Below are 18,010 nucleotides of genomic sequence, written 5' to 3'. Positions count from 1 at the left end.
TGCGGCAAAGCCGCACATTTTGCCAAGAATTCAAAATAAAATTGCTTTTTGATGGTAAAACAAAGGGGAGAAGATGTGAAAGAGGAACTTCACGAACGATCGGGACACGCACTGGAATCGCTTTAAATTAACTTGTTTTGACTTTATTCGGCTGGATTGAATGTTTTCGTCGTGTCGTTGCGATGTGTCTTGGCTCTGAGTCCCCCGGCCCCGCCCCCCGGCTCCGGCCCCGCCCCCGCCCCCCGGCTCCGGCCCCGCCCCCCGGCCGGCGCCGTACCGCGTTTCCACAAAGGAGGAACTCATGAAACTGCGGAGAACAGTCGTCTTACCCGGAGATTGTCACGTTATCCCGTCGCAATACTGACCTAACCTAATACTGATGTGCAATTCTGTCATATGTGCAATTGCTGTTGGAATTCATGAGCAATTCATGTGCAATTACTGTGAAATTCATGTGCAATCTATGTGCTGTCGTGACACATATTCATGTGCAATTACTGTCGTGATCACATGCAATGGTATTTATGTATTTATTTATTTATTTGTCTATGGGAGTTTTTATTTATTTATAGGAGATCTTCTACTGAAAGTGTTTTTCAGACTTCCTATAAGTGATCTGTTCTTCTGTATCTACCTGCGTTGCACCAATGAAATTTCCCCATGTGGGACAATAAAGGAATATCTTATCTTATCTTATCTTATCTTAGATTCAGCAGTAGGCGTAATAAAAGGACCATTGGGGCACGTTAGCGCCCCCTCCTCTTGCGACGTGGCGGCGGCGGCGTGGCGAGGGCCGATCATTGCCGCTTGCGGCTTTTATTTATATTATTATTATTTATAGTTATTTAAATCTTTCTAACTCGTTTTTTGCTCTCACAAATTCTTTCTTTGGCCACTAGCACAGCTTTAGAATAGAATTTTCAGACACAAAACTGAATTAGCATGATATCCGTGCACAGCCAATCAGCTCTCATCCTGAAGCTTCATATATCGACTCTCATGGCTCATTCTAACAAGTTTGAAAAGATAAAAATTGTATTTAAAAATGTAGTTAGATGAAGGCAAAATATAAAGGTCTGATTTATGGAAGCAGAATAGACTAATTATTCTAGGTAGTTAGGTACCCCACCCTTAAGCTGTTTAAAGAATTTACTCTGGGTATGATTAAAAGTAATTCTGTTTTTGAAAATGAAGGAATACTCCAAGTGTTGAAGCTATAGCCCTACAATAGCTGCAGTTTTAATTGCTGACAGCCTTGGTCTATATCAAGTATCAGTACATTACTACAACATTTGTAGCATTTAGACCTATGTCCCATGAGGCAATCAACGCAAACTGACAATAAGTTTGAGCTCTGTTTTTATACTGAATGAGATTTAAAAGTTTCTATTTAACATGTTTTATATCAAAAATACTCAATGGGCTGAATAAACTGGATTTGTGGCTTAATTCTTTGATAATAACGTAAAGCCACAGCGCCCCCTGGTGTTCTTATAAAAGAAACGCGACATAAACAGTTAAAAACATAATGTACAGAACAAAAGCCACAAACAAAGAAGTGAGACATTCAAAATGATTCATTGACTGTAGTTTTGATGAGCTATCACACATTCAAATAAGTACTTTTTTAAATATGTTCTGAATTTTTTTGGTAGATTGTATAGTTTACTGTTACTAGTTACTGACAACAGAAGAGTGATGAAAGCAACACTAAATGTATCCAGCTACACAACTGAGGATATGCATTAGATAGATAATGCATTGTTTAAAAATGCATTCTCTATCAATGTCATTTCTTGCGTTTAAGAAGCAATAGCCTGAATAATATAAGGGGTAAAACAGATACATCAGTGTCAGCTCTAAGACATTGGCTAATTACTTGTTCTGCCACTCAGCGTCTGTTGCCATCTTTATTCAACCAAAAAAATAAAGTGTTGTTTGTCAATAAAACGAACTCACGTGTTTATGTGATAGTATGTTTAATGTCCACTAGAGGCCAGCAAAGTTTTGGCGATACTGAGTTCATGGGCTGCATCTGGAGTGTATCATTTGCAAGTTTATTCTAAAAAGGCCACGGGCGTCACTGTTCATGTTTTTACTTGTACAATTTGGAAAAGGGGCAGCGTTTTCTCATTTAATTTACATTAAAACAAAAGGTACTTTTACAATTGTTCAGCTAAAGCTTAAAATAAGTAGATTAATGGAATCCTAAGGAATGCAATTACCATAGTTGTTGCCACGGTTACAACATCTAGAACCAATGTTTAGTTTAGATTCTGTCTTTATGGGGCCATTGTTTTGTATATTTCAGTGGACTATTTGTATCTCTATGTACATAGGAGACTGAGCTTCACAACAAACACATCATGAGCTCTCACGCTCTCCCTAAATTACAACCTTGAAATATTTACCTGTACAACAATTACATTGAAGTGCTAAAAATAACATTCAAAATACAACTATAACAACATGTCTTTCAGATTTCATTGATTGTCCTTTTGATGATGCTGATTGGTAAAAATCATCCTGAGGGCTTTATCCCGCTGGGCCCTCTTCTCTCTGAGCTGGGGCTGACTCCTCTGTCAGCTGAGGGCCGAGAGTATCTGTTCACTAAGAGAGGACTTGTGTCTATAGGACAAATGTATTCCACGGAATCATCCGGTTTCCTCTTCCGCAGGTGACTGAACTGGGTGAAGCCCAGCTTTTTAGGCTACGGACAGAAACATGTTGAAGTTTAATTGTTTAGCGTCACTGACTGACCACGATATCAGACATCTGAAGTGGTCACCTTGACTTTGGCTGTTGTGGTGAGAGGCATATGTCCTGTTGCGTTCCCATACTCTCTCTTCTCCTGTGTGGCCTGAGGACCCACCAGAGAGGAAAAGGCTGAGGCCAGGTGCCTGCGCAGGAGCGTCTTCTGAGGAGGGATGTTTAGGAGCAGGGCCAGGGTCTCTGCAGTGAAGCGAGGCTCCAGGATCTGTGAAAGAGGAATCACACATTAGTCATGTGACTAATACAGTAGAATATTCTCATGTACTTACAATCAGGCCTCCATGGACCCCACTGCCTCGGAGATTAGGAGCATACTCTGCCAGATCTACAGCTCTAAGCCACTCCATCACTCGGTGGTTGGACCACTGCACCACCTCTGACGGAGCAGGCTGTTTCTGAACAATTCACATAAGGGTGTATTTTATTAATCTACCCTTAGTTTTCTATCTCTAACAACAGTATGTTTTTACCTCCTCTCCTGGTCGTCGTCTTAAACAGAAAGGGTTGAACTTATTGACATGAAGAACGTGAATGGCACATTTAATACTGAGATGATGGAGCTGACTAGTGACCTTCAGCGTTAAAAGGTCATTCTGAAGAACAGAAAATAGCATAAGTTATACAATGAGTTACTTTTTGTGGCTTAAGATACATGTGTTATTAAGTCTCTAAAAAGTGCTTACCACTGTCAGGTACTGCAACACTCGACCATCTACTCGGGCCTCATGGAAATGGTCTTTGTACTGAGGCAATCCAATGTCATCCAGCCAGCCTGAGAAGAATTCATCACATACAAGAGATTCCTCACACACTGATAAGACAACATGTCTGTCTTTTCAAGTTAAAAAAGGTATGTTGATAAAGCTTTTATTGCTGTGGAATGAATGTCAGAAAACTGCTTAACTCGCTTCAAGCTACATTTTCACAAGTAAAAGTAAACTCAGTATAAATCCTCTTACGTGTGACCCAAATGTGATCCAGCTCTGATGACTTTTCGATTGTTTTCGTGCTAAATGCATTCAAAGCCAGCTGCAGTTTCTTCCGATGAAGTGGGTTTTTCATTCCCATCTCCTGAGAAAAGAAGAATTGCGTTAATAAAATAATGTGTCATACCTTTTTAAAGTCACAGTTTTAGTGAATCTTGCCTTCTCAAAGTCTTGTGGTGTTGCGGAGAGCAGTGTCTGCCCGTTTTCAACCCACTGCCTGGAGAGGTTGAGGTAGTGTCCCAGTCCAGAGTCTTCCAGCCAGCTGCACACCTGCTCCCGGCTCCACTGGCCGAACGGAGTGCTCATGTCACTGAGGACGGGAGACAGTGATGTTAGTGTGATTTATTATTTATCTCTACCAGAGTTTGTTTCTTTACCTGACAGTATCGACTGCTCACTCAAATCAGCCATTTCTGATCATTGTAAAAGAAATAAACACATTATGGACTGGGGCGGGGCTAACATCATTTGGCACCGAAGACAAGAGAATCGTCGCTGGATTAAGGAGGCAATTGAAATAGGGAAACGTGCCCACGGGACTGTAAACCGTGACGAGGGGGCCTTTTTACTCTCCCGCACTCGGCATACTGTCCTAAAGAAGTCGAACTGCAGATGGCGCTGTTGTCCTGCCTGTGCCGGTAGGAAAACAGCACCAAAACATGTGTACGTCAGCTGACAAGACGCGTGATGACGATTACGAGTGATCGGTCGAAACTGTCAGGTAAACAAACAAACTCTGGTCTGAAAAAAATACTAAATACTAAACAAACACATACTAAACCTCATTGGACTATTAGTGTGTTTTAGTGGGTCATGGCTTGGTTTTGGTGAAATGGTTTGTACCGTGGATAGTCCGGTGACTCTGGGGTGCGGGTCAGTCGAGGTCCTGCAGTGGATCTCAGTCCTCCTCTTTGGAACACACTCAGCTCCGAGTCTCCAGCCTGAAACCCTCCAGACTGAGTCCTACGCAGTCTGAGTAGGCGAGAAAATATGACATTCTTATTGTGTGCCAGTAAATTACACATTAATCATGAAATCCTTTGTGTGTAAATGTAAATGTATTTTCCTAATCAGTATAATACACGGTTACAATGTTGTCCTGCTTATTGTTAAAGTCAGAAATGTGACAAAAGCAACAAAAAACAATCTTTCTAAGAGACTTACTTCCCCCAAAATCGCTTGAAGCTTCTGTTATTTTTCATGTACTCTTGTGAACCCACAGTTCGATGGCCGGTTTGAGAGCTGGTCCCAGAATGAACCGAGAGGCTTTCATCTGCCTTTTCTGTCTTTTCTGTAGCAAACAGAGAAATACATTTATGTAGAACACAATCTTTATACATTTGACAACACAGTCGGTACAGATCAGAGCCAAGTACCCATTGTCTACTACTCTTGTCTTTAAATGTGTTATGTCCTTTTATACAGCCAGAACATCTTCAAAAGACACGGAAACAAGTTTAAATGTCCCTGTTGTTTTCCATTAGGCAAAGCAGGATTAAACCAGACAAGCTATATATGTTTTTATTAACGGTATTACATGGATAAACCGTCTTCCAGCTGTGTTTTTTCATGTATATTTTTAAGATCAAAGCCACGGCCTCTCTGCTGCACGAGTTAACCTAGAACACAGGGAGGGACTTTGAGGTAAGGCTGGTCAGTTAAATTGAGCTTGGGTGTGGTTTGGAAGAGTGTGGTCAATCACAGCTGAGAGAGAGAGAGAGGGTGTGTTTGCCATCCCATGATTCCCCCCGCTCTGTCTGGCTCTCTGCAATTAGCCGAGATCAAAGACACAGCGGTCTTCAAGTCAGAGGAGGCCAGGCATTGCTCCAAAACTAGCGTCAGAACTGCCCCACAAAAAAGTGCAATGGATGAGAGGGTTTGTTAGTGAGAAGGAGCCCTCGTGTCACGATGAGGTTCACGTCTGGGACTCACTTTGGACACGGTCTTCGTCCACGCTCCCATCTGGAGACTTCTGGAGGTCACTGCTGCTGCTCTCCGTGCTGTTGGCCTCCATCTTGTTCTGGCTGTCGCTCTGAACTGACTAGACAACAGAAAGAACACATTCAAGATGGTGTTTCCTTAAGCGCGCGTGCAAGCTTTTTGTACATACTTTTTGTGAAGTTGTGGATCCATTTGTGCTGCACGATGATGAGGGTACTGGTTCTGTTCTGTGAAATGAGAATAGTGGGCCACATTATTCATACATTCTTCATACATATTTGTGGCATTCACTATTTCTTAACTGAAAATGTCTAATAACACAAGTAAAGTGTGCCATTTTACACAACTTTCAATCAATAAGAACAATAATGAATGTCTCACTGTAAATACATTATACAATATACAGACCTAAGTGACATTTTTACAACATCCACAACCGTTTCTCTTCACACTTTAAGCCTAGTCTGTTATTAGATTGGATTTCATAAGTATTTTGATCCATTATTGTTCAATAGCGTTCCAGAGTTTGCCAAACATTCTGTAACGCTCTTCCTCTATTGTGACATTATTAGTGCAAAAGCCAGTGATGTTTTAATAACCTTCTTCAAATCACATCCAGATGATTCAGTTTTATTTTGGAAAGTGTTCTTACTTGCTCACGTCGTCTTTGTGCATTGACCCAAGTGATATCTGTTGAGAAGTTGAACTGTTTGTGGAAACCTGCAATCACAATGGTTGAAAACATATTTTAGAAACGTTTTTACAATCTAACTGATGATAATCTCTTCACACACTTCTGATTTGAGGTCCTCGGAGTGCACACTGACTAAATCAGCGTTCCTCTCTTCTTCACTGCTGATTGACGACGACCTTCCATTTAGAGATGAACGAACTGCAGGTGGAGCTGTGGCCAAAAGAAACACAGTGGTAAACACAGCAGAAAGACTAAACGCAGAAAAATTAAATGATGAACCAGTTATTTGTTTTATTGACTAATGACACCCTGCTGGAGAATAGCGGTGGGAATCAAAGTAAAATAAAATGTATTCTCAAACAACAATCCCAATTTAGCTGCTTTTGACTTTGGCAGCAATACAAAAAAAAACATAAAGAAGAAAAAAAAAACATCTAGAGATCTGAACAATATACAATTAAATATTAGCCTTTTGCATATAACATACATGACATACAGTCCATACGTCAAATTGCAATCCAGTAAAAGATAATTTGAGTAATAGATCACATGTTGTGGTGCACATTACTTAAGATGGGCTTTTAGTAATCCCTGCTCACTACACTGTTTAAATAATGTATGGTTTTAAGAGCATGCCTGTAAAGTACCTTGTCTTGTGGAGTGAGGTGTCTCTCTGAACTTGCACTGGTTCAGCAGCAGAGTGAGCTCTTCAATGCGCCGGTCCTGCACATTATGAGGTGAAGGTCAGTAAAACCAATTTGGATGTTTATCTAAGGTTAAAACTACACACTTGGACTCCTTCCTTCGCTCTATTACATCCCAATAATCAGTCATGTGAGCGGCTCCCCCCTCACCATATGGCTCTCACATCAAAGCGGAGGCGAGGGCTTGACTTGGGCCCGGCCTGAATCTCAGTTGTGGCGACCAGCTGCTGTGAGCATGTGTGTGTTTTGAAGTGGTGCCTGTGACTGCTCTAACATGGTTCTTTTAAACGCAGCATGCTCCAAAATTAGGCCTGGCAGTGCGGGGCCCGCTTACAGTGTGGCTTCTGGTCTCTGGGTGTGCGTCTTTGGTAAGGAGCCACATGCGGGTCCACCTCATCTGTCTTCACTGCACTGGACACAAAAGACCCTCTGTGCTGCTCAGACTGCAGAGGGTGGTGCCGTGACGCTGGAGCAGTTAGTGTCTATTATCCTTCAATTGTCCAAATGAACGAAAACATTTTTAACAGTGTGCTTTTCAGACTGGTGCCGATCAGTTTGGTGAAGTGAATGCTGCACTCATTTTGTAAGTATAAGTGTAATTTGTAGAGGGTTAGGGTTTTGAAATGTTCACCATTGTTTGGTCTAGGTTTAAAACAAAAAAAAAGGTTTGCTTAGTCCTGGTTTAGTGCAGTCCACATCAAACCAGAGTTGTTGCTTGGATCTGGTTTTGTCCTTGTTAAATTGTATTGTTTACTCCATATTTGGGGCACAAAATCTCTTTGGTGTCATTTGTATTTTGTTGTGTCTCTGAGCTCTCTGATCATTTCATGCTTATCAGTCTGCCCAGGACAGAAGGGTGAATGTTATCATAAAATGAAATGTATGCTTCTGAGTAATATATTGTTCATATTTTAAGACTTCCTTGTTGTCTGGAATATTTGTTTAATGCCTATCAACAGCTTTGAACTTCAATCATTTCCGAAAATATATAACATTTAAATCTTACCTTTTCCTCATTTGCAACTATGAGTGTTTTCATTCCCCCTCTCAGCTTCTGCAGCTCCAGATCTAAATAAAAACAGTTACTGGGGTAAGTCTCATTCACAATAGTTTTGTAAATTAGAGCAGGCAAAAGTTGTAAACATTCCTCACCGAAGTGACACTGCATTTGCAGTGAACACCCATCCCAGTTTTGCACCAAACATAGACCTGGCCACAAGCCCAAAATCTTTTGGCATTAGCGTTTGCGAGGAGAATAACAGAGTGTAACTGCTGAGCACACAGACTTTATGAAAATTGGCTGTAGGAGTTATGCTTAGTTTTACCAAAATAGAAGACAAAGTAGAAATCCTGCTTCCCAAAGAAGAATCAACAAATAACATGAAAAGAGCCACATTTCCATATAACACATGACAAAGCAGCCTCCATGTTTCACTTGGGCTTACGTTTGGTGCTCAGCCTCTTCCTGTACAGGTTCTCTGGGACAAAATGTAAAGAGACATTTCATGATACCGTAAGTCAATAAAGGAAACTAAATGTTGCTTATTTAACTGACTGTGACTGAGGCCTTGCTGTTAAAGGCCTGAGGTGCAGTGTGACTCTGTCATATTAGTACCTTTATGTGATTTTTAGCCACTACATGTTTTTTCTCACCATAGTTGATCCTCATCAGATGTGTTTCCAGACTAGAATTGTCACTATTTCTTATGCAGAGGTTGTAGGACAGCACACAGTCTCTCACCTTTCTCTGCGTACTCGTTGGGCGGCCGGGACAGCAGCTGAGTGTGCAGGATCTGAATCTCTGAGTTCTTACTGATCAGGAGCTGCTGAAGGCTGCTCATCTCAGCCTGGGGACAGTCAAACAGTCACAAAGGGAAACCAGCATGTGTCTGTACATGTCTCCAATGGAAACTCTGGATTATCTAGCAAACAACTAAACTGGTTTGATTCAAGTGAAAGTATGTCACAAGTTTCAACTGTGACATACTTTTCTGAAACCAGAAAATGTGGGAGCCAAAGTAGAACTCTCCGTTTTGTATGAAATAACAACAAAGATGTCTCTGACCACATTTTATTTCTATTATTATTCCTTAATTATTTTCTGGGTTTAATATCCAAATGTTACTGAACTAAATCCAATAATAATAGTTTGACATCAAGGTTTGGGTGAAAGGTCAGTAATGACCAGGGTCCATTTTTGGATGAAGGACTTTATGCTAATAGAAACTGGTCCCCATAAGATCAAAAGAGTTTTGCTCATACAGGTTTACCTTTACACATAACTCATAATCATCATAATATACAATGTGTACAACATTTCAAATAACAAACTGATTGCACAGTCTGAGTGCAATCACACAGGTATGACACACACGTCATGCACAACAAACCACTAAGCACTCAGGTAATTGAAGTCGATTATTTTAACACACGGAAAATGGGTTCTTTATATGACAAGCAAGTCTCAGCTAAGTCGTTAAATACAGGCTGTTGAAAAATAGCTGGAGAGCAGAGACTAAAATAAAAAATCTACGCTAATGCAGGCTGATGTCAAGCCAAACGACACAGCTGAACCAACTGGACAACTACATCATAATTATACTTTTTTCTTTTAGACTGTGTGAAAGTGTCTGGGGATTTGAAGGTACTATTAGAAGAGAATGACTCACTTAAGTTTCTGGAACATCAGATTGGACAGCAGTGAGGAAACAGACAAGTTAGGGGGGAACAAAGTCTAGACATTGTGAACTTAACCTCTGGATTTACCTTGGTGGCTTTAAGTTTCTTTTCATAATGTAACTTCTGCTCCTCCAGGTGCTCGACTTTGTCTTTCAATATCTTCAGCTCCTTCAGTAATCCCTATGAGACAAAACAATAGCATTGTAAAAGGTATTTAGATCAACTTAAACCCCATGGGACACCAGCACCAAGCCACTGTTAGCATGATTCAATCCATGCATTCCCAATAACCGAATGCATGAAGTTTCAAAGTAACATTTGTGTTCTTAAAGCAGTGGTTCTCAATTTGTGGGACATGATTGTGAAACAGGTTTCAACATACAATTGGCACAAAGGTTGTAGTTTGTGCTCTATAATCAGACCCATTGAGAAGCACCAGCTTTAGTGAAGTAAGCTGCACTTTAGGGACCTGGGCTAGCTCTTCAAACACAACAATATATCTATAGCTCTGCATGCCATTGTTAGACTGTAATAAATATGTCACAATTCACTATATTATGATGATGAGTCCATCAGGGGGTGAAAAAAAGAAAATGTTTAGTTTCTTCTGAATAGAATTTACCTCAGTCCTAACATGCATACATGGTGTAACCTTTGGGTTAGTCATGGTTACAGAAATTCAGATTTTAAAAATGTATAAAGTTCAAACCCAAACCACCAGATTTTAGATTCCACAACACAACCTTCTTCTAAGAAAGCCCCAAGCACCAAACGCTCATTCCGCCCGCCACACTGCATGCAATGCCTACACTTTGTCCTCCACAGTGGCACTGCTGCTGCATTAGGGGACTACCCTGTCCCACAGGGGCATGGGACCTCCGCTCCCCCTCCGATCTGCGCCTCTGTCCAGGGGTCCTCTCCCGGGATGGTCCCATGTGTGGACTCTGACCCACTCCGGGCCCTTCAGGAGAGCTGCTGACTGGAAACTCTTGAGCTTTTTTCTCCTGGATCTTGTTATTTATTTCCTTCTGAAATCTACACATCTGCTCCTGCAGCTCACTAATAAAATTCACAACGCTCTGGAAGAGTCAGTGAGAGAGAGAGGGGAAGAAAAATAAATGTGCAGAGTGAACGGAAACTGAACAAGAATAGTATACACAGTTCTGTTAAATTTGACTTGACTGTCCTCATAGCACATTTACCCAGCCTTTTCCGACTTGCACAGAAAGTATAAATATCTCATCAAATTCTGGTGCAAATGGAGTGCAAAGGGATACGTTTTCCTCTGGTTAGATAATGAGTTGGCCAGAAATAATAGTTGAGTGTTTTGGTGTTTCCAAGAAAAGGTCAGATGATGATAAATATTATTGACCTGTAAAATACATAAATGGCTTTTAAAGTTCCACAGCAAATGGCCTGCTAATATTTTCTGTGGTTAAGGATTTGAGAAATGCCAATGCAGGGAAAAAAGTGTAAACAGCATCTGAGTTATGCTTGGCCTGTGCACAGTGGAAGTCTAGTCCGACTCCTGAACAGAGGATGTGACAGGCGATATGCACGGCTTTTGGGTCTAAATTTAACTGTGGCACTTGTGGCTTTGAATGGGTGGCACAGGGAGCATGTGGGGGATGAAAGTGTAGTTATTGCAAATTATTCAAGATTTACTTTTTATGTAAGTGGGAAATATTTTTCCCTTTATTATGTCCAAAACACATTCAAATGTGTCTAGCTTCCTTCATGTCACTCTAACGCTCCCTCAGACATCGGCACAAAGGCTCTTTGACCGACACTGTTTTCAGAGTGACTATTACAGTGCACTGCCCAGTTCCCCGGTCTCTCCATTTCATATGGTCGCTGCAGGATGTGCACTGGTAATATAATAGTGTTCTAATAGTTGATTCAATTTGAAACAGCAACATAGGAAACCTGTTTTTTTTTTCAGTCTAGATCGAATCGAGCGGCATTTACTCTAAGCCTCAGAAAGTGTTCATGGACTGGAAATTAGCAGTACCTTCAAGATTAAAGCCAACCAATAACCAATACAAAAAGAACAAAATACATTTAAAATATCAATATCAATGAATCAAATTAAATTAAACTGCAACAAACATGTTATTAATGCATGGGACTCTTAATTTCACAGTTTACATTTAGCATTTCTTTCTCAAACGTTAATGTGTAACTAATGTAGACTGATTAAACTCATTTATCAGATTAAAAACTAATCTGAAAAATCACAATTCGATGTATTTTCCCTAAATTATTCAGCTGTAATATCACTGGCACTGGTGTTGTGTGTCTTTGATGTTTTTGCTGTTAAATTGTGGTGTATCATTTTAGGCGTTATCATTAATATACTATCGCATAACTTCACCAGATTAGAAGACAAGTACAGTATGACACACTTTGAACATTAAAATATGCCTTGATGTTGTCCTTACCTCTGCTTTGTGCTGCCTGTCGCTGCTGTCCCTGTGTTTTCCCTCCATGTCTGTCAGTTTGAGTTTCAGGTAGGACACCTCCCCCATAAGACTCAGCTTCTGCTTCTCCAGTGACGTCCTGTGCACCAGCTCCTGTCATCCACAACAACACACGGCATGAGGAGCAGGTTACAAACACATCCCAAGTATATTCTGCCTGCAAAATATGACGGAACAAAGGCAACGCAGGCTGCAAATGTCTGCCTCAGTAATGATAGTCCTGTCAGACAAACCCACTGCTATGAGCGGCTAAATATACACAACGCATGACCACTATTTATAATGCTATTTCACAGCTCGCACTAAGCACACGGCTGCGGGGAGCGAGCCGCGGAGCACAGCCCTCAAAGTCTTCCTAGAAAGTCACTTAAACACTCTGACAGGTGCATTTTCATTGTCAGTCAGCGCTCAGACTTGTGGCTTTTGTACCAGAGTAAAAAGAGCAGCATCAATAACTCCATTCAGATCTGTCAAGCATTTGGTAAATCACTTAACAAAATCAGTATAGAGCAGTGGACTATATGTGAAAACATCCACTTCTCTTTCTCAGCTCCTTCGTGGAAAACACAGAGCTTTGTCATCAGGAAGAGATTTACTGCTCAAATCCACAGCCTCATAATGACCACGTCTTGGAGAAAACCCTTTCATACACCGCATTCTACAGCAACTGGATAAGCTCAGCCAGTCTTTAGTTAGCAACAAGTATGTTACCTAATCCATCCTGTTCCTGTCCACAGCAGTAGAAAAGTTCACATATACCTTCACACACCAACCGCCATGTCAGTTGATTGAATTCCATAAATCCATGTCTGTTGTTGATGAAGTTTTCCTAAGTCTCTGCTTCTCTAGAGCTGCGCTAGAGTCCCACACATGAACTGTATGTGTGTGTGTGTGTGTGTGTGTGTGTGTGTATTTGCGCATGGAGGGACTTGGAGGTGTGGTTTGTTGGTTTCGCTGTAATCACCTGCCCAGACAGAGTGGAGCAGTTTGGCCTCGCGCACACCAGCCCAGCGCTATGAGACACGGTCCTGGAATGAGACGGCCGGCTCTAAATATTTGGGTTGTCAAGGCAATCTTCAGAGAGATATATTGGAATCCCTGCGAGGAATTTCTTCCCACGGGAGAGCTAAAGTCATCCTAGTATAAGCCTACGAGGGAAGGCGGGACTTGCAGACGAATGGTATTAAAGGATAAGACCTTGAGCTTGTGGTTTATTGGACAATACAAATAAAAGTGAGGATCATTTCCTTTTTGAGTGTGTGATGACAATGTGCCGGCGCCTGTACCTGCTGTAGCATCTCCTCAGTGGAGTTGAGCTTCAGCTGGTGTTCCTCCAACGAATTCTCCAAGTCACTTATCTTCACCCCCTGCGCCTCCACCTGGTCAGTCAGCACACTCACCTGAACGGACACACACGTCAATAAATACATCAGAAGACAAAATAATGATAATGATAACACAAGAGAAAAAAAAACAGATGCAAGTGGAACTGTTTCTAACTTCCATGCACTGGGGACCTGTGATTATTATTATATGTGGTGTAGATGAATATCTATTGCAGTATTATGGGAAATGAATACAGTTTAATGACCAAACTAGCTGCTATATCTAATCCATTGTGTTACTGTTTTGGTTGCATACTATCTATAAACTGTTGTTCATATGATGGGCGTGGCAATTGTGAGAAAAGAAGCTCTAGTTGAAATGGAATGAATACACACACCGCTTTACACACATGTGATGTACAGAACAACAAGCCTAGGCAGCCACAGTCTGACCAGTTCAATGAGCCTATATTCACACCTACTATACAAAACAGGACAATCAGGTGTTGTAAGCTTTACCAAACCTACTTTTTTACTATTGCTTCACCCATGTAAGGGAAAAGAGATTGCGAAAGCCTCAACACTCCAGTATACCTTTGCCCTTTGGCTCTTGTCTCTCCACACCGGTGAGTAATGTGATATGTTCTCTGTTTACAATCTTACAGAAAGCTCTGCCAGTGTTAAAGCTGTGAAACTTGTATAAAGGATCACAGCCTCTGGGGTTAACGCTTGAAAATGTTATACGCACCAAAAACAAACAGAGCAAGTAATCTCACCTGCAGTATGAGGGACTCTTTGTCTCCTTCGAGGCGGGACAAGCGCTCCTGGTAAGACTCAGCACTGCCAGCTGGTTGGAGGTTCACCTGCAGGTCACCAAAATCATTAGTAATGTAGTTAGTTTGTCGCTGGGTTATTTCCTCTCAGTGGTTACACAATCTGGTCTTCTTTGTCAGGCCTCTTATTTTATTCATGATTTTCAGATATAGAATTCTTGCTACCATTGATTTTCCTGATGAAAGCATTTCAATATATAAGTTAATCCTTTGGGGGCATTATTTCCTTCTAATTTTATTTTAGATTTTATGCTTATAATACTTTCCTAGTTTTTCAAGATACATTTAATTTTCATAATATTTGACATGCTGTAAAGTCATATCACCAAAGGTCGTAGTACAAAAAGATGTAAACAAAAACATATATCTATTGACAGACTTATACAGATAAAATTATATTACCGTCTGCCTCTGTTGTCAATTAAGTCATCTCCATCTTATATAGATAGAAAACACTGAATTATGATTGAATTATTATTTTGCACATTCACTATTCAGAGTATTTTTTCTTTTTTAGCAACTTTTTGGGCAATTTTGCCACCAAAGTAAATTCTCTTCCTCAGACCTGACCTGACTTTAATGGAAGAGAGCGGCTGATTAGTTTAGGACGCACCCTCTTTGGCTCTTGCCCTGGCTGTAATAGGTTAGTAATCAGACAAAGCAAGATGGACGGACTCATTTCTAACTAGTCTACTTTCATACCAAACATCTGGCAAATATAAGGACAATTATAGATATTATAACAGCAATATGACATATTATTGGAGCGACGTTTTCCATGAATGTCCAGACTTTGCCCTGTGACAATGCCCCTGGAGTGAGCAGCTGAACGTGCAGAGATTCAGGGCCGGCAAACGCCAAGTCACTATCTTTTATCATTTTGAAGATATGGTTTCTGTTTCAAATATTTGTTCAATCAAACTAACTGGAAAAGAAAATACAATAAATTCCCTGACACACTTACATTCTCAAGTGCTTTTGTACACTCCTGTATTTTATCTAAAATACAACACAACAAACTGCAAAAACACGGCCAAGTAGTAATGCATTTTCTAACTCTATAGTTGCATTGCTGAATTATTGATTTAAAACGACACTATCCTGAATATTTATGTTGAGATGTACCAGAGTAAATAGTAAAAAGTTATTTTCCTTTGTGCCTCCTCTGTCATGGTTGGTTTATGCATCCAACCACAGCTGCCCTTTCTAAAGAGGTCTGCAGCCCCTTAAAAACACCACCAATAAAATGTTTTATGGTTTCTCTGCGTCGTAGTTCAATGTGTGTGTGGGCAAACATACACATGCATTAGCCACAAGCCAAGATGTGAGGACTTTGTTCTTTGAATCGTTTTGCTTGCAGTTCTTTGTTTCTGATGAATCCTTTTAGTGGATGCATTAGTAGCAGTGCAGTCTTTACCAACTGCAGCTCAGTGGAGGAGAGCTAATGTCTTCTTAATGGCACAGTGATGGTATGCATTGTCTCAAGACTCATGGTCTCTGTAGGAAATGATCTCACCAGAACTGTGTGTATATGTTTATCTTGAGACATATATGGTAGGTCTGGGTGGTCTCTGGGGCATTAATAAGATTTATTATGCATCATGTCAGCAAGGACAGAACTGAAATGGTCAAACTTTCTGCAGTTGTGTGGGTTAAAAGTACTCAGTTTTGTAGTATAATTCAGATTAAACATATTCAAGTTACAGGGTAAATGCATTTGAACCACAAAATCTCATGGAAATAAAAATACTCAACATAAGTATATATTTAGCACATTACTTCATCACTGAACAGTCAAAGCTATTGCCCAGTATGGTACAAGTAACTTTAGGATCATTAAGTTGACTTTGTGCTTGCATTTCTCTTGCCTGCACCAGTACATTCCACTTTCTCAATTGACAAACAAAAGCACATGTTCTTCAGATGCAGTCTCAGCTTTCTCCCAAGTTACTCATCAAGTTGCATTCAGGAACGTAAAAGTAACTGAGGGAGCAAAGTCTTACCTTTCTGAGCCAAGAAAAATGTCTGTAGAAATCAATATTGTACTCCATTCTGCCAGTCCATTGCAAACTTAAAGCAAATTTCGACCAAAGCTAGATGCAACAGTGGCTTTTGGTGGTGCTGTGAACGCTGCTATTCTTACAAAACTTCCATGTCGCCAGTAGAACTTGCTGTGCTCTGGAGTCTTACAGATTGAGACTTTTTTCAACTAAATAACTTCATGCTGCCAGTTGGCTCTCTTCCCTTTCAGCTTCTCTTCTTGTACCTCTTTCTACCACTCCCCCTCCCTTTTCTACCACAAATTTCTCCAATGCTGCATCTAATAAGCTCACATCCTCCCCTGGCTGTCCCCTGCAGCCGCTATCTCAAGTGCCTCTCCGTCCACACTGAAGACTCTAAAAAGCTTAGTTTCAGTTTTAGTGTTTTTTTTTCTAAAGGGGCACAAAGGAAGGAGAACTTTCCAGTGCAGCACATGCTTGTCAGATGTGGTCCAGGGCAAAAAGTCAATAAAAGTGACGCAAGCCTAGAGGAGGGTGCACAAACAAGTTTAGATATCTGATCAATCAATACCAGAGAAAGCATAACGCATTGGATGTGAGTTGGGGACAGAGCAAATAAACACATTTGGAATGTTTTTGGAAGAAAGGAGAGGTCAAACACAAAGTGGTAGGCGCTAGAAGGGAGCTCTGGATCTCATTACAGCTCGCCGTTACTAGATCCAACTTCCAGCACACTAGACAGGAAAGGGCAGTCCAGATGTTCGTGATCAAAGACGGCACTTCATTGCAACAGATGAAACCTGTGGACTTTAGTTTAACAATGGCACCCAAGAATTCACCTATGCACAATACAATTCAAGCCGGAGGACTAACTTGACTGATGTGGATTAAACATGTCACTCACCTCGCCGCGCTCCAGCCATTTTAAGATCACATCTGCAGCTTTAGGGGATACTCGATTCTGAAGAGGGGCTTGGTCCAGATCCCGGCCCTCCAGCGCTGCCCAGAGAGTCTCGGTCAGCTGTAATGCTTTAAGGCTAAGGTCCGCAGTTGCTGGATTGAACTGTGCGCAGTCACACTGGTAATCCACCGACTCCACATGCATTAAGACCACATCATTTGTATGGGATTTGCCTGGAAGGGGATAAACTTATATTGTTAACTCTGACTTTGCGTGGTAATTGCACTAGAAGCAAATTATAGGCCTACTGCAAAATCACTGGTGTTGTTTAAGGTCTTAATGTTTGTTTTGTTTTGGCGTGACAAGGAAATATATTTTACCTCTGCTTTTGTGCTTTTGCATGCCAGAAATGACTGGAATATTTAACGGTCCTTTTACGGTCCTTCATGTAACAACTACTTGTTACATGAAATTACAGCAAGATGACAATGGACAAACTATGCGTGCTATGGTGGCACGTGCTTTGCAAAGCCTGGTACAGTTTTAATGGTTTTGTAACTTGCATGCTTGTTTGAAGGCTATTTCTGGTGTTGTTATGTTGAAGTCATTTGACCTGTTCAAACTATTAGTGCAAAGGTGTGATTGATGCAAGCAGCTCTGTAAAATGTGCCACCATAGTTAGAAAAGGTCTCTAA

At 40.9% G+C, this 18,010-nt stretch overlaps 1 protein-coding gene across 8 annotated transcripts; it reads right to left on the bottom strand.

The window, feature by feature from the left end:
* Positions 1 to 2,080: 2,080 nt before the first annotated feature.
* ppfibp2a (PPFIA binding protein 2a) lies at positions 2,081 to 17,534 on the bottom strand. Of its 8 annotated transcripts, none has more exons than XM_072464551.1 (23): positions 17,319 to 17,534; positions 14,358 to 14,444; positions 13,543 to 13,656; positions 12,218 to 12,349; positions 10,586 to 10,855; positions 9,864 to 9,956; positions 8,839 to 8,944; positions 8,543 to 8,575; positions 8,104 to 8,165; positions 7,041 to 7,116; positions 6,494 to 6,603; positions 6,352 to 6,419; positions 5,869 to 5,926; positions 5,691 to 5,799; positions 4,923 to 5,049; positions 4,602 to 4,730; positions 3,918 to 4,068; positions 3,732 to 3,843; positions 3,456 to 3,544; positions 3,243 to 3,365; positions 3,042 to 3,167; positions 2,789 to 2,977; positions 2,081 to 2,710 (listed from the first exon to the last, which is right to left on the bottom strand). In XM_072464551.1, the coding sequence occupies exons 1-23, from the start codon at positions 17,517 to 17,519 to the stop codon at positions 2,522 to 2,524; spliced, it is 2,754 nt and encodes a 917-aa protein (XP_072320652.1). In that variant the 5' UTR covers positions 17,520 to 17,534; the 3' UTR covers positions 2,081 to 2,521. The 8 variants fall into 8 exon arrangements, with proteins under 8 accessions (XP_072320652.1, XP_072320653.1, XP_072320655.1 ...); XM_072464552.1 differs by lacking the exon at positions 17,319 to 17,534 and adding an exon at positions 16,418 to 16,877; XM_072464554.1 differs by lacking the exon at positions 10,586 to 10,855.
* Between the last annotated feature and the right edge of the window lie 476 nt (positions 17,535 to 18,010).

This window comes from Eucyclogobius newberryi, unplaced genomic scaffold (assembly GCF_026437365.1).
Source record: "Eucyclogobius newberryi isolate DKJ021-1_F unplaced genomic scaffold, fEucNew1.0.hap1 SCAF_5, whole genome shotgun sequence".
Classification (NCBI taxonomy): Eukaryota; Metazoa; Chordata; class Actinopteri; order Gobiiformes; family Gobiidae; genus Eucyclogobius; species Eucyclogobius newberryi.
Note: the sequence above shows the minus strand (reverse complement) of the source record. Positions and strands in the feature narration are given on the sequence as shown.

Coding starts and splice junctions, on each gene's coding strand:
- ppfibp2a (XM_072464551.1), bottom strand. CDS start 17,519: ATGCATGTGGAGTCGGTGGATTACCAGTGTGACTGCGCACAGTTCAAT. Junction 14,445..17,318: donor AATGGCTGGAGCGCGGCGAG/GTGAGTGACATG, acceptor GGTGACCTGCAG/GTGAACCTCCAACCAGCTGG. Junction 5,800..5,868: donor GATCCACAACTTCACAAAAA/GTATGTACAAAA, acceptor TCTGTTGTCTAG/TCAGTTCAGAGCGACAGCCA.